General features: G+C 43.6%; 1 protein-coding gene across 1 annotated transcript in view; it reads right to left on the bottom strand.

Moving 5' to 3' along the window:
- DSCAM (DS cell adhesion molecule) overlaps window positions 1-14,538 on the bottom strand; it is a gene marked incomplete at its 5' end in the record, with an annotated part of 743,491 nt that overhangs the window by 80,175 nt on the left and 648,778 nt on the right. Inside the window, one exon of the mRNA XM_060009865.1 lies at window positions 7,339-7,472. Within this exon, the coding sequence (XP_059865848.1) occupies window positions 7,339-7,472 (134 nt within the window). The remainder of the gene's footprint in view (window positions 1-7,338; window positions 7,473-14,538) is intronic.

Genomic DNA, 14,538 nt, shown 5'->3' with positions numbered 1-14,538 from the left:
GAAGCACCACAGATGATGATTTAAAAAAAATTAAAATATGGACTTAACAGAAATATTGAGCAGTTATTGGCTGGTTCATTGAGGATAGATAAAGAACTAGATTATTGTTCTTCATCTTTTTAAAGAACTAGATTATAAAAGATAGCATGTACTTCCCCTCACTCCCCCAAAGAGTTGGAGTCTACTAAATATATGTAAATTGCAGCACAAAAAATTTAAAGCAGATTTAGAACATATTTCATCAGAACTGGCCATGAAATACTGAGATATTTCTAAGGAAGCTCAAGAATATATTGATACTTCCCCAGAAATTTTATAAAACCAGAGTTGGTTTTCATATGCTTAGCTGTAGGTCTGTCTCAAGGAAACTTTTCTAGTTTTCTCCCAGTCATATGATAAGATGCTGAGTGCTAGAGTAGAGCTCAGTTAATCTCAAGAGCATAGAGAGCCTAATGCATGCCTGTCACACAGAGGTGCCCAAAAAAGATCTGCTGACATGTGATTAATTGCGTATATGTATGTGAAACATGACTGTGTATTCTTTGGATGACTTTTGGCAACTCCATAATTTACAGCTTTGCCATTACAGAATAAAGAGGTCCAGCAATAAGTCATTTAGCTGGAACTGTGGCAGAATGATTTCCATGTCAGTGATTCAAAAGCACAGGCATTTTATCTAAATCCTTAGGGGATGGAAAGCATCCCAATGTATATAACACACTTTTCCTGCCTTATTAAGTAGAAACTTCATTATACAGTTTAACCTCTATTGGTTGACTCACAGCCATCATCCATAAAATTTAATTCAACATAGCATTTGCTGAACATCTACTATGTCACCATAATACCGGGGTTTCCAAAGGTATAATAGTAACTAACTGTGGTTCCTGTACTTAAGAAACTGACGTGCCACTGCGGGGGCTCAGCTATGCCCCCCTCCAACAGTGATGCAAGAGATTATGGTTACGTCAAAGAGAGGTTAAAAATCAGTGCTGGGGATGCTGAGGCGAGATGGGGCCAGCTTCCCTGGGGAAGGCAGTAGGCTGTTAGGGTGAAGAGCCTGGTTCCTGAGCTCAGACCCCTGTGGGCTACAGACCCTGTCTATACCTTGCTAAGCTGCATGGTCCTGGGCAGGCTGCACAGTCTCCATGTCAGCACCAGTACAGAGAAGAGAATAAAAACAACCCCTCTTGCATAAGGTAATCATCAGAATTAACTGATGAAAGCAGTATTTTTAAAAATATGGTCCATAGAAGCAATTTAGTGGGCCTGGAAATCATTTAAAAAATAAAAGAAGAGAAAAAAATCCAATATAACAGAAAATATCAGAGTGCATCATGTGTAGTAAATGAAGTTTTGTTTACAAGGCTTTTGCTGTGTGTGTGTACTGGAGTGTGATCATAAAATATATTTCCGATTGTGAGTCATGAAAAAACAAGTTTGGAAACTATAAGCATAAAGCACTTAACACAGAGCAGCTAGAATATGGCAAGTGCTCAACAATGTTAGAATAAATAAGTTGAGCCTTAAGAATAAATATTATTACATGGGAGGATGAGAGGGAAAAGACAAGGAGGAGGAGGACCTAATACACACACACAATACACACACACACGCACACACACACAGGAGACACAGTGTGGCTTAGATTTTGGATGGAGGAAGGTTAGTAGAATAGGAGACTGAACAGCCATTGGAGCTGGGTTATGGAAAGCTGCACAGGTCATCTTGAGAATTCTGAACGTTTTTTAGGTAAAAAGGGAGAAGTTATCCAAGAAATTTGCACAAGGGCATGACATGATTGGACAAAGAATTTGGAAGAATAATTATGACAGTGATGCAGACAGTGGAAGGGAATGGATATGGGTAGTGGAAAGGCTTCTGCCCTAGTTTGGTTTCCCAAGCAAGGACTTGAACCAAGGCAATGGTGGTGGGAGTGAAAGGAAGGGAGAGGATTAGAAAGATGTTGTGGAGAAAGACTCTTCATGACACAATGTCACTCTGCAGGTGCTATTTCCCTTGGTCATAAAACCCTTTCATCAGGTACAATTCTTCCCCTCCTGCAAGCCAGGGCTGTATATATGTCCTAAGTAACAGTCTCTGACCTGATTATTTGAGTAACACCCTCCTACCTGACTCCTGTGTCATCCAGTGCTGTCCATGCCACTGTTGTGTCATTTGCCACGCCACACAGAGCAGTGACCATCTCTAGTATTTTCTGCCCTCCCTAGAACTAGGAACTTCTCAAAGAAAGACACTCTATCCTTTGTCATTGCAGTCCCATGGTTATATTAGAGTTGTTCTCCAAACATTCTGGTTTGCCTGTTTTCTCGGTATGTGTTCAGATTGTATTCCTGGTTCCCTTGAGTGAGGCTATGTGATGGAGTCTAGCCATTGATTTGTGCTGGAGCATTTAATGCCTATGTCAGACTCTCCAGAGATTTCTTTCCCTCTGCCATAAAACCCATATGGGTCCTTCCTGGAGTGAAGATAACATGGATCAGAGCTACCACCAACTTACAATGAACATGAATGTGAAAGAAAAATAAAGCTGTTATTGGTGGAAATTACTGATATTTTTAGGCATGCTTGTTACACAGCATAACTCAGCTTCTCCTGACTAATACACCTCCAACTCTGGCTCAGCCCTTGGCACAGGGTAGCCCTCTACAGAGATTTGCTGGGTAAATGAAGAAATGATTTGGAAACAAATCAGATAATGAGTGGAAAGGGAGAACAAGAGTCAAAGTTAATCTAACGCTTAGCTTTGTCTAAGGTAATCATTAGCTTAGTCAAAGGTAATAATTAGCTTAGTTGAGAAACAGGAACAGAAGAGGGGGGCAAGAATGAATTTGGTTCTGGACATGTTGGATGTGGTGGGGTCTCCAAGAAGACATGGATAGTAGGAAGTTGACAATATAGGACTGATTGGTTCTCTAAGATTGTCAGGGTTAGAGATAAACATTTTGAACCCCTTAACTTCAGATGATGGTTAAATTATGAGAATAGATTCAATTATTCAGGGAGATAGTAAAGAATATGAAAAGAAGGTAGAATATTGAAAAATGCCTACCTTTAAGGGTGGGGTGTTGAGGGAGAGGGAGAACAAAGGAGAAAGAATAAAAGGATAATGGAAGCTAAGAAAAACAAATTTAAAAACAAATAACTATATAATAGCTTGTGATGCTACAACTTAAAATAGGAAGAGCATTACTTCTTCCTAAGAGGCAATGGAATTTTATAACCAGGAGGCCCATGGTTACTTCTGAGAGAGGAAAAATCAATATAATGATGAGCATCATTATAAATTCAGGTGGTCACATTAGATACTACTTCCCTGATTCTGTTATTGCACCATTTTTTTGACTTGAGATTCCTGAATATTTGTGGTTCTCTAAAGCCACTCTGTCTTGTCCTCAGCCCCACTATAGCTTTAGGGAATGCAGTCTAGGGAGGGTTGGGAGGCAAACACACACCTGCTACCTTGGCTTGAATGTTGTCTGGACCTGGTAGAGGCTACTTTCTTTGCTTCCTAGAAGACTTGCTTAATTCTGAGTTGTGGGCTCCACTGTGGAGAGTTAGTTGCTATGAGTCTCATTTGCTCATTCAGCAGCATCTACTGAGCTCTACTTTGTGCAGGAACTGGCTAACATTATCTTCTGAAACTGGAATAACTGAGGTGGATCATAGCTCACTGATATAATTTTTTAGACCTTCTGATTTTTATTCTTCATTAATGAGAAGTTTGTGCTATCTAATTTCACATTTCTATGTCCACCAGCTTAGCCTTGCAGAACAGACAATTTCTACCTCCTAGTGCTTATGTAATATATAACATTTTTCACAGTCTGCTTTTAAGTAGGGAGGGTCGTTAGAGAGGAAATCCAGGTTAACTACTTTCTACCTGGGACCTTACAAGGCTAGCTCATTACTTTGGATTTCCATTGCTTCTCATAGTGTATGAATTGATCATCCAAACCATTATATACTAAAAGTAATAGCCATGGTTCCAAAAATTATATGATGAATTCCTTAATCAAACAGACTTGAGGTTTTGCTCTGACTGGGAAGGTTGATGTCTCTTTGCATTAGCTGGTCCCTCACAGTGAGATTAATGTTTACCAAGCACCACTTTTAGACAAGCAGCCTTGAGACAAATTTCCAGTTTCTTGTCTGGCAACATACAAAGTTTCATATGCTGACAACTTTTACTAAGCTGACCTGAGGGAACACCATGAAACAAATGCCTATAATCAGACAATGCATCGTACATATTAGAGAAAAGAGCCTGTGTCTTTTAACAAGGCACTTTCACAAGGAAGGGGCATGAATTAAGGATCTTGAGAGAAAATTTACATCAGCAAGGAGGTTAGCCGAGGGACTCTCATAAAGAAGATTAAATTACAGAGTATGCTGTGTCCTAATTTATCTTCCCATGTTCTACATTCGACTATGAAGTCATTTCAAAGGAAAAAATTCAGATACACGAGCAGGAAAAATACACAGAACTAGGACTGCCCTCTGGTGTTTCTTTCGATACATTGGCAGAAAAGTAAAAGACTCAGAAAATTTGATAGCATCGTTTTCTGACTTAAAATTAAATCGCAGACACTAGAGATGGGAAAAATTCCCCCTTTCCAGTAACTTATAGTTCCTTATTCATTCCACGGGAAAAAAACAGAATAGTAGATGGAATTTTTTAAGTCTTCACCTCTGAAGACACGTGTATTAGTTCTCTCTCATCTTTACTTGCAATGGTATTATTTTACTTTAAAAATAGGTATCATATGAGAAGTCTCTGTACCTCACACTCAATTTTGCTGTCAACATAAAACTGCTCTAAAAAATAAAGTCTATTAAAAATAGGCCTCGTGGTCTTAAGTGATATTTGAAATAGATGAATAGCAATGTGGTTCTAGAGATGGAAGAAAACTGATTCTGGTTCACTTCATGTTATTGAGGACAGCTCTGGAGTTCTGGGTCCTCTCTGCAAAGCTTAATAAGTGGTGCTTCCCGGGAGACCACAGGCACCTTGTGATAATCATATTTCTAGATTCACAATGTTTTTTTAATATGGTTAAAGACCGCACAGAAACACCTGCTAGTGGTTGTAAGGCATCAAGGAGGTGAGAAATTCAGTTATTTCCCACCTTTTCTGGTTAGTTTGATCTCGCTAAGGTATTTTTTGAAAGGCTCTGGTTGAGAAGGTCCTGGATAGTTCAATCCCATTATTCTATGCAGGGAGAGACTGGAAATCCCTTGGGAAATTATTTATATTCCATCCTACAGAGTGTTCGATGGATACTGTGTTTGGGATAGTAACTCTTCCTTTTTTATAGGACTTAATTCGTAGGCTGGGAGGATGGAGAGTAATATAGCACCCACGATCCACAAACGCGGGCTCGCTCCTCTAAGCCTCAGTCACTCAGGACTAATTACAAGTAAGCCAGGTTGGGGCTTTTAGTTTAGAGATAAAGAGCTGATTGGGAAGACAGAATGAGGGTGAGCTGCCGGTGTTCCCTGCTGGCTCTCTCTAGCTCGTTGGAGTCAAAAGAGCAATTGGGAGTCCTACAGCAAATCAAGAAATGAATGAATGAATACAAATAAAGAAGCCCTTCATATTCGAGTGAAATATGGGCACACTTTCAGCAATAATTTTGTCTCTCTTTGCTGAATGTGGTGGTATGTCAGGGCTGATGCCCAAAGGATCAGAACCTGCACAGGGTCCTCAGTGAATGGCCTCTGAGTAGAGGGCCACCCACCGTGTCCTCTACACTGCTCTGCATCTCTGGACTTTGATGGTGGGATCTGATGGTAGGATTCAGCAGGTGAGAGTTAACAGCATGTTTGAAACCAGATAAGGAACTCACACAAGTTCTGAAACCCGTATCTAAGCATATTACCTCTAAGTCTTTCCTTCAACTCCAGAGGTGCTGCTGTTGACATATAAACAGAACACACAACTTGATATTTTTCAGAGATGGAGGCCCAGCTGTGAGCCACACTCCTGCTCTCCCCCTGTCTCCCCACCGTTAATCATCCTCAGTGTCTATAGTGCCACTGGGCCTCTGGGTCCCCTACAGACTCTAGACTTGGGAAAGCATGTCATTTTAATTAAAAAGTAATTACTAAATTAGTTCAGGAATGTTATTCAACCTTAAAAAGGAAGGAAATTCAGACACATGCTACAACATACATGCACCCTGAACATATTATGCTCAGTGAAAAAAGCCAAGCACAGAAAGATAACACTGTCTTATTCCGGTGATATCGATGAGATTCCTAGAATAGTCAAATTCACTGAGACAGAAAGGAGAAGGGTGGTTGCCAGGGGCTGGGGGAGGGAGAATGGGAGGTAGTGTTTCATGGGCACAGAGTTTCAGTTTTCCAAGAAAAGAGCTCTGGAGATGGATGGTGGTGATGGTCTCACAACAATGTGAATGGAGTTAATGCCACTGAATCGAACACTTAAAAATGCTACCTTTTATGTTTTGATATTTTACCACAATAAAACCAAAATTAATTTGTGTATTCACTCCACAAACAGTGAATGGCTATGCATGTCATGCACTGTGCCAGGAGCTGGGAGATGGAAAGATGGATTGGACACAGCGCCTACCTCAGAAAATGTCATAAACATTTCTATGAAGACGTCATAAATTTCATGAACCATTTTTTGTTTTCTTTGAAATTTCCCCTTTGGATACACACATTCTTCTGTTTAAGAAACACTCTAACTCTGTAAGTATCATTCAGTGGTGTTAATACTAATGACAGCAAATCCCATATTTTGAAATATTAAGTACCCTACCTTTTAATTCCTTCACAATGAATTAAGCTGACTGTTGTACTTGTGAGGGTCATAGAGTCTTGTTAAAGTCCTTCATTTCTAGCATAACAAGGGTTTTCCGGCTGCTGGGTCTCAGTGGGCGATGGGCAGGGAAGGAGGACGGGGTCAGGGTGTGCGAGGGAGGCAGATGAAGCATGAAGTGAATTGAAGGATGAGCCCAACAGCAAAATCAATAGGTGGTGTCCACTGACAATCAATTAAGGCCTCCGGGTTTTGATTTTGATAAGCCGGCTGGCAGTGTTTGTGGGAACTCACCCAATAAACAATCATTCCAGACAACTGTGTCCCTTAGAAGGATTCAGGAGTGTATTTTCCAGTGAGGTGGTAATGAGGACCTTGCTTTGTATGTGCAGACAGCAGGGAGAAGAATAAAACCACTGGGGAAACCCAAGGAGGTGGGAAACAAAGGAAGGAGAATGTCTCAAGCGAGCACCCGTGGCTCGTTTCTGGAAGATGCTTGAAAGGCACTGGGTGATTTACCAACTTACTGTGGGGTAGGGGTGGGAGCAGAACACCGTGTACTTTCGGATGATGCCATTCAGTTTGAGAGGGGGGAGCCAGGACACAAAGACCATGGAGGCTGAGGCCGCAGCCGCCTTGACTCCCGCGGGGGGACCTGGAACTGGAAAAGCAGAAAGTTTAGTGACAGAATGATGGAGCTTCCCTCCCCGCCACTCCAGACCCACCACCCCACAGGACACTGCTGGGCCCTGCCACTCTCTCTTCCCAGCTCTTCAGGAGTCAGGGATGCGGGCTGAACTGTGTCCCTCGAAACCCAGGCCAACTACAAATCGGCACTTGCCATCTGCCTCTGCAAGGATTAAATCATGAACTGCTGCAGCCGCTGACCTTCAACATCTACTGAAAGGAGTTCAGGGTGGACATCAGGAATGAGGCCCTCTGTGCTCTGGGAAAAACTGGCAGAACAGGCCTTCAGACAGATAGATATTTTTAGGAGAAGATTTTATGAGCCCGGTTCTTGCATCTCCTCGTATCTAGAAAAGCACTAAAATCATTAATGGTGACACCTGTTCCTCATGACTGGCAGGAAGCTTCTGCCAAACGTGTGCTTGACTGCATGTACCCCCTTCACTGAAATCATATGTAACACTGACCTTCCCCACTACCTCTATGGAGAAGTTTCTCAGAGCTATCTTAAATTCTGTCTCCCAGGCTATAGTCCTTATTTTGCCCTAAATAAAACTTAACTCACAACTCTCACGTTGTGCATTTTTTTTTCAGTCAACACCCACTTGTTGAAGCCCTAACCCTACCATGCCAGAATGTGACCTTATCTGGAGATGGAATCTTTAAAGAGAAAATCAAGTTAAAATGGGGTCATTTGGGTGAGCCCTGACCAGCATGGCTGGTGTCCTTGTAAAAAAAAGGGAGATGTGGACACAGAGATATACATGGAGGCAAGACAATGTGAAGACACAGGGAGAAGATGCCCATCTGCAAGCCAGGGATCGATTCTCCCTCACAGTCCTTGGAAAGAACGGACCCTGCCCACCCCTTGATCTTGGACTTCTTGCCTCCAGAAACGTGAGACAGCACATTCCTGTTGTTAGTCCCCCAGGCTGTGGGACTTTGTTACAGCCACCCTGGGGGCTGACACAGTGTCTCTCTGACCAGTGACCTAGGAGCTCCACTGAGCCATGTTCTTGGGCATATCCCCTAAGAGCCCACTTTAGCAAGTATCCTGCTCAGTCAGTTTAGCCAGAATCTCCACAATATCTTGTCACCTTTGATATCGATCAAAGTCCTCACTCTCTGTCATCACCAGGTAATCTCTGATCCTCCTCACCTGCCTTTTGCAAAACTCCTGTGAAGCCAATTTAGCCAGAATGCCCCTCACCCCTGATGTTTCCTCTTAGTAATTTTTTCACCCAATGACCCCTCTTCCTCCCCTTCACTCCTTGGCTATAAATTCCCACTTTTCCTTGTTGTATTCAAAGCTGAATCCAATCTCCCTCCCCTACTGCAAAGCACTATTGTGGTCATGCCTTCACCTATCAAATCGTTCCCCTGAATGAAGTCTGCCTTGCTGTTCCTTAACCAGTGTCATGAATGGTTGTTTCTGTGACAGAACTAACACAATCAGCTCAAGTCCCTATTTTCCTGGGAGCCTTCTCTGTGCTTTTCAGTCCCTGATGACTTCCTGCCTCTGACTAGTAGAGAATTTAGCTTCTGGGTCATTCTTTTTTCTGCTACAGTGTTTGGCTTTGAACAGGCTTGGGGCATACCTCTTGCCTCCTGAGTTAGGAATGAGGGCGAATTACCTCAGTCATCAGAGATCACCCTTCTGTGCCCAAAACACTTTGTAATGACACCTCTATTTGGCTCAGGAGAGGCTCAGAAGCAGTTTTTATGAGTATGAATTTTTGTGTCAAAGATTCACAGTTTATACAGACAACAAACTCCCCTCTGTAAATCATCTAAGAATGCAGAAAAGGGTGTTGACGACATGAAGCTTAATCTGAGAAGTGAGATTGAACATAAGTGCCCTTCCCTCCACCCTTTTGTTTTCCAGGTTGAAGAGGGAGAGTGAGGTGAGGTGGGTAGAACATGGGATAAAGAGGAAAGAGTGTTAAATCTGCTGTGAGAGAAACCACGAGGTTATTGCTTTCCTCCTCATTGTTTTAACTTTTCATGTAGAGAGAGGTTCCCCCCTTGATGGAGACCTTGAAATTCAAACCAGTAAGGTCCCCTGTGAGCCCCTGGAGGAAGCTTTGAGTTCCTTCCTTCTCCAAAAACAACCTAACTTCAGAGTAAATATTTTTGGAGTTGAATGTGTATCTCATAATTGTCACCTTCTAGGTGACAATTCTAGGTCAAATTATGCTCAAATTTTGACCTTGACTCTTCTAGGTCAAAACAACAAAACCAACAACTCTGGCAAGAGTTAATGGGGGTTGGACACAGTCATCATTTGAAAATATAAAATCTTGGGATCAGTTTTTTTGTTTAGTTTTTTTTGCGGTACGTGGGCTTCTCACTGCTGTGGCCTCTCCCATTGCAGAGCACAGGCTCCGGACGCGCAGGCTCAGCGGCCATGGCTCACGGGCCCAGCCGCTCCGCAGCATGTGGGATCCTCCAGGACTGGGGCACGAACCCGCGTCCCCTGTATTGGCAGGTGGACTCTCAACCACTGCACCACCAGGGAAGCCCTGGGATCAGTTTTTGACAAGTTCCACCAAGAGCAAAAGATCTAGAGAAAGGCACACATAGGAGTGATGAAGCTTGGATTAATAGGTCCTTGGGAACAAGGTACCTTTGTCCTGAATATGCTTCGTTTTCTACTGGTGAGGGCAATCACCAAGACATCTACAACCTGGTTCAGAGCCACAGGGGCTCCTCCTGAACGCCAAGGGTAGAGCGTACACATGCTTAATATTCCCACGCTAATGGATGCCCCCAGATTGGCCAGAACCCTCCATATCTTCCGTAAAGCAAACCACGCAGCTGGCGTCCACCAGGCACTCCCTCTGGCCAGTGTCCTTCTAGAACCCCAAGTACATTGGCAACAACCCCTTGGCTGGCTGCTCATCAGGAGTGTCAGGCTTGTTTCCACCCTGCTGGTGACAATTGTACTTGTCAAGGTAATGCAGTTTAATTTATGGAAACTGATGAAATATGAGTGCACAAAGAAAGCTGTTTTTAGGACAATTGATGGGACTTTGGAAAAGCTTTCTGAAGGTAAGTTTTAAAAAAAAAGAAGCTTCAATTAGGTTTGGGCAAGACTAGTGAGAAGAACAGGTCACATGGCAAAAAAAAATCAAGGCAAACAGATAAAAAGAAATTAAAAATCAGATTATTGGCCAATGACAATACATGTTTACTCCATGATCAAGAAATTAAAGTGGAAATTACAGATGATCCATGATGAATACAGTTCAAAGAATGAAAAATGACATAGAACTCTAATCTCTTCATCTCAAACTAAAGAAATGAGTCTGGATCATTTAATTAGACAATGATTATATAATAAATGTGTATTTATATGTTTTAAGTTAAACTACAATGTTTGAGTTCTGTCTCTTGGTCACTGTAAAATGTAGTGATTCCTTCTTTAGTAGATTATTTCCATTAACTTGCCTGGATCACATCAGATCAAAGGGTTTTTCACTGCACTTACTACCTAAACCCCCATGTGGTTCCTCATACACTGATTCATGATCCATCTTGTACAATCTTTCCTTGTAGCGTTATTAGAATTTTGCACAAGAAAATAATAAATATACAGAAACTGAGGCACAAGACATTGGAGAAAGATTTTCAGGATTTCTGAGCCAATATTTTACAAATGAGAATTTAAAATTTTAGTTCTGGTTTGGATTACACCACAATGGTTAAAGGTGTGGGCTTTGCAGCCTCCACTGCTGGCTTTTCTCCAACTTTATCACTTGGTTCTGTGTCCTGGGCAAGTTCAGAAGTTCTCTAATAAGTCTTAGTTCCCTCATCTATGAAGCCAGAACAATAACTATACCAAGTTATTATTTTACTGTTAAGATTATGAAAGAGAATTCATGTGAAGAATTAATACGAGTCCTGTATATACGAGTCCTGTAATATAATACACACTGAATAAACTCTAGCTATCATTTGTATCATCGCCATTTCTTTATTGTACATATTGCTAAAGGATTCTGGCCTTTACTTTGTAACTCAGTGTTGAATTATAAACACCAAATGTTGAGAGGGGCAGGAGACAGAGATGGCTTAGGAGGGTGTGTCTGGGACATAGTTGGTTAAGACGCACTCCTAGTCATCAGGTTACATTTTGGTAATCTGCTTTTTTCTTATGAAGATACAGGCAAGCTTAGGTAGCCTTCATGAATTTCTGGCCATCGTTGAGTGAACTTATGGCTCCAGGTTTGACTGGTTGAAGTTAAGAATGCAGCGGCTGAGGACCATCTCTTCTGCATTCTCCCACGTGCTCCCCTGTGCACGCAGATGCTCTCAGAGCTCTCGTGTCCGATGGCCCCGGCATCTCGGCTCTGACTCACGCACCTTAGACCTATCCTGTTCAAAGCAGGGCTCATCACCTTCTCTCCCAAGCCTCCCTCCTCCCGTCCCCTATTGCAGCAAACAGCACAGCCACATCCTTGGTCGCAAGAGCCAGAACCTAGAATCCTCTTCCCTTCTCGTTGCCTCTCGGTGGATGTGTAAGGTTGGTGTGTGCTTTAGACCTCCACGTGGACGTGTCAGGTCAGTGGCTGGATTCTATTCCTGGCTCTGTGTCACTGCACAGCACTGGAGCCCTTTTTAGGTCCCTGGATGTGGCGTGCGTCTCCCACATCAGGTCACTGACACATGATGACTGACAGCCTTGGGTTCCTCCTGCCTGGAATTGTTCCCCACCCTCCACCTTGTCCTCGGCAACTCTAACTCATCTCAGCTTCTGCTAGTGCTTGCTTTCTTGAGAAAACCTTCTCTGTCACTAGCCTAGGTGAGGTTTGTGACAACTTCAGGACGGGTTGTCTCTGAAGACGCTTCTTCATGGCACTCGTCATAACCCACTCAGGAGTGATTGGTAAATATCTGTCTCCCCCACCAGCCTGCGAGCCCCACCTGTCCTGTTCTCTGCTGTGTCTCCAGTGCCCGGGCCAGTATCTGCGGCACACTAGGTCCTCCAAGCAGACTTTCTAAATGAGCTCAGTGTGGCAGGCAGGATTCTAAGATGGTGCCCAAGATTCTCGCTCTCTGATATCCACACCTGTATAATTACTTCCCCTTGAATGTGGGTGGCACTTGTCACTATGATGGAGCACTCTCAAAATCAGGTTACATTGTGTGCAAAGGTGAAGGGATTTTGCAGCTATAATTAAGGACCCAATCAGCTGACTTTAAGTTACTCGAAAGGAGAGTAACTTGGGTGGGCCCAACCTAATCAGATGAGCCTCTTAAAAGAGGGTCTAGATGTCAGAGAGGGATTTGGAGTAGCAGAGACAGGCTCCTGTTGGTGATGAAGAGGTCAAATGTCCTGCTATGACCACACGACCATGTGACCCTGCTGGGGCCATGCGACAGGGATTGGGGAGTGGCCTCTGGGGGCTAAGGAGACGGTCTCAGCCCTAAGGGAACTGGGTCCTGCTGACTGCCAGTGAGCTCAGGTGAGGGTCCCACCTCAGATGAGACCCCAGGCCTAGCCAACACTGTGATTTCAGCCTGTGAGACCCTGAGTGGGGGCCTGGCTAACCTGTCCCTGGACTCCTGACCCCGGGAAATGGTCAGATAATGAATTTGTATTGTTTTAAGGTGCTAAGTTTGTGACGATTTGCTACACAGCATAGAGAATGGGTCCACACAGTCAAGTCACCTAAGAGTGTATCTTAATGTGAAACATCAGCCTTATTGTTCTGTAAAAATATTGCCTCGATCTGAAATGAGACAAAAGTCTAATAAGTACCTCACAGACACTCTGGTCAGCTTCGTTTTTGTCATCATCATTTTTCTAGTCTTGGAGATCAGCCACAGGCAGGGGTATGTGTGTGCGCGGTTTGTGGCTTGTGTGGTGTGTGTAGTGTATGTGGTGTGTGTTTTGTGTGATGTGTGTGTGACATGTGTGTAGAGTATGTCTGCATGTGTAGCGTGCGTGGTGTGTGTGAGTGTGTGTATAGTGTGTGCGTGTGCATGTGTGGTTTGTGGTATGTATGTGATGTCTGTGCTATGTGTGGTGTGGTACACACATCAGTGTGTGTGTATGTGTGACCCTCCGTGACAGCCAGGTCCACCTGAGCCCCAGGCTCCGCAGTGGCTTTTCTGAGCCGTGAGCAGATGACATGATGCTGCAGGGACACCTTCACAATAGCAGTTGTTGTCATGGCCAAGCAATGCATGAGGCCCCTTTTCTCTTCTGGTTTCCATCAGGCTCCAGTATGTCTGGCCTTTGCACCCACTACAGCAGTGGTTTCCAAACACTCTTCAAAGTGGACAAATCCTTTTAAGTGTCATGTGGGAGACCCATGCATAACACAGTGGAAGTGGAGTGGCTCCTTCTGAAGCAGAGCTGGGAGGGAGCCCTTCAGGGGCCCTCCCCATTACCACTGGGCATCTCTGAAGCCCCCCTAGGAGTCCTTGGACTTCCTAGGAACCTGTGTGAGAATCACTGCAGCAGAGGAAGCTTTGACTTCCACGTGGTGGAAGGCCTCCCAGGACATCCTGGTCTGTGGTGTTGCCGGTATATCCGCTACTGCACAGAGCACATCACAACCCTGCCAAATGCTGCAGGACTCTGGAATCCTAAGCAGTATTGATACCGATTAATTGACAGGCTTTCTCATGGCACACAAAGCCTTCAGTGTCTCCTGAAGGGCAGCACTGCTGGTGGTCAGGCAAATACACACACGCGCACACACACACACACACACACACACACACACACACACACACACAAAGAGTCCATCACCTTTAAGGTGAACCAGGGTGCAGTTACACTATCACCTGAGAACACACCATCCATGCTTTCAAGAGGATGTATGGCTCAAGATATGGCTGGCCAGAGGAATCAAATATCCTGATGTCTGTTTATTTTTCTCTTGCTCTGAGCTCCACTTTCAGATGTCCTGCTAAACAGATCATTAACCATGGCAGAGAGGGACCAAAGATCACATATTACAGCTCCTGCTGGACTTCTTCCCACAGAGCTATGTGGATTTGTGATGTATTCAGTAAATATTTGCACT

This window comes from Delphinus delphis, chromosome 4, assembly GCF_949987515.2.
Source record: "Delphinus delphis chromosome 4, mDelDel1.2, whole genome shotgun sequence".
In the NCBI taxonomy this organism is placed as follows: Eukaryota; Metazoa; Chordata; class Mammalia; order Artiodactyla; family Delphinidae; genus Delphinus; species Delphinus delphis.
Note: the sequence above shows the minus strand (reverse complement) of the source record. Positions and strands in the feature narration are given on the sequence as shown.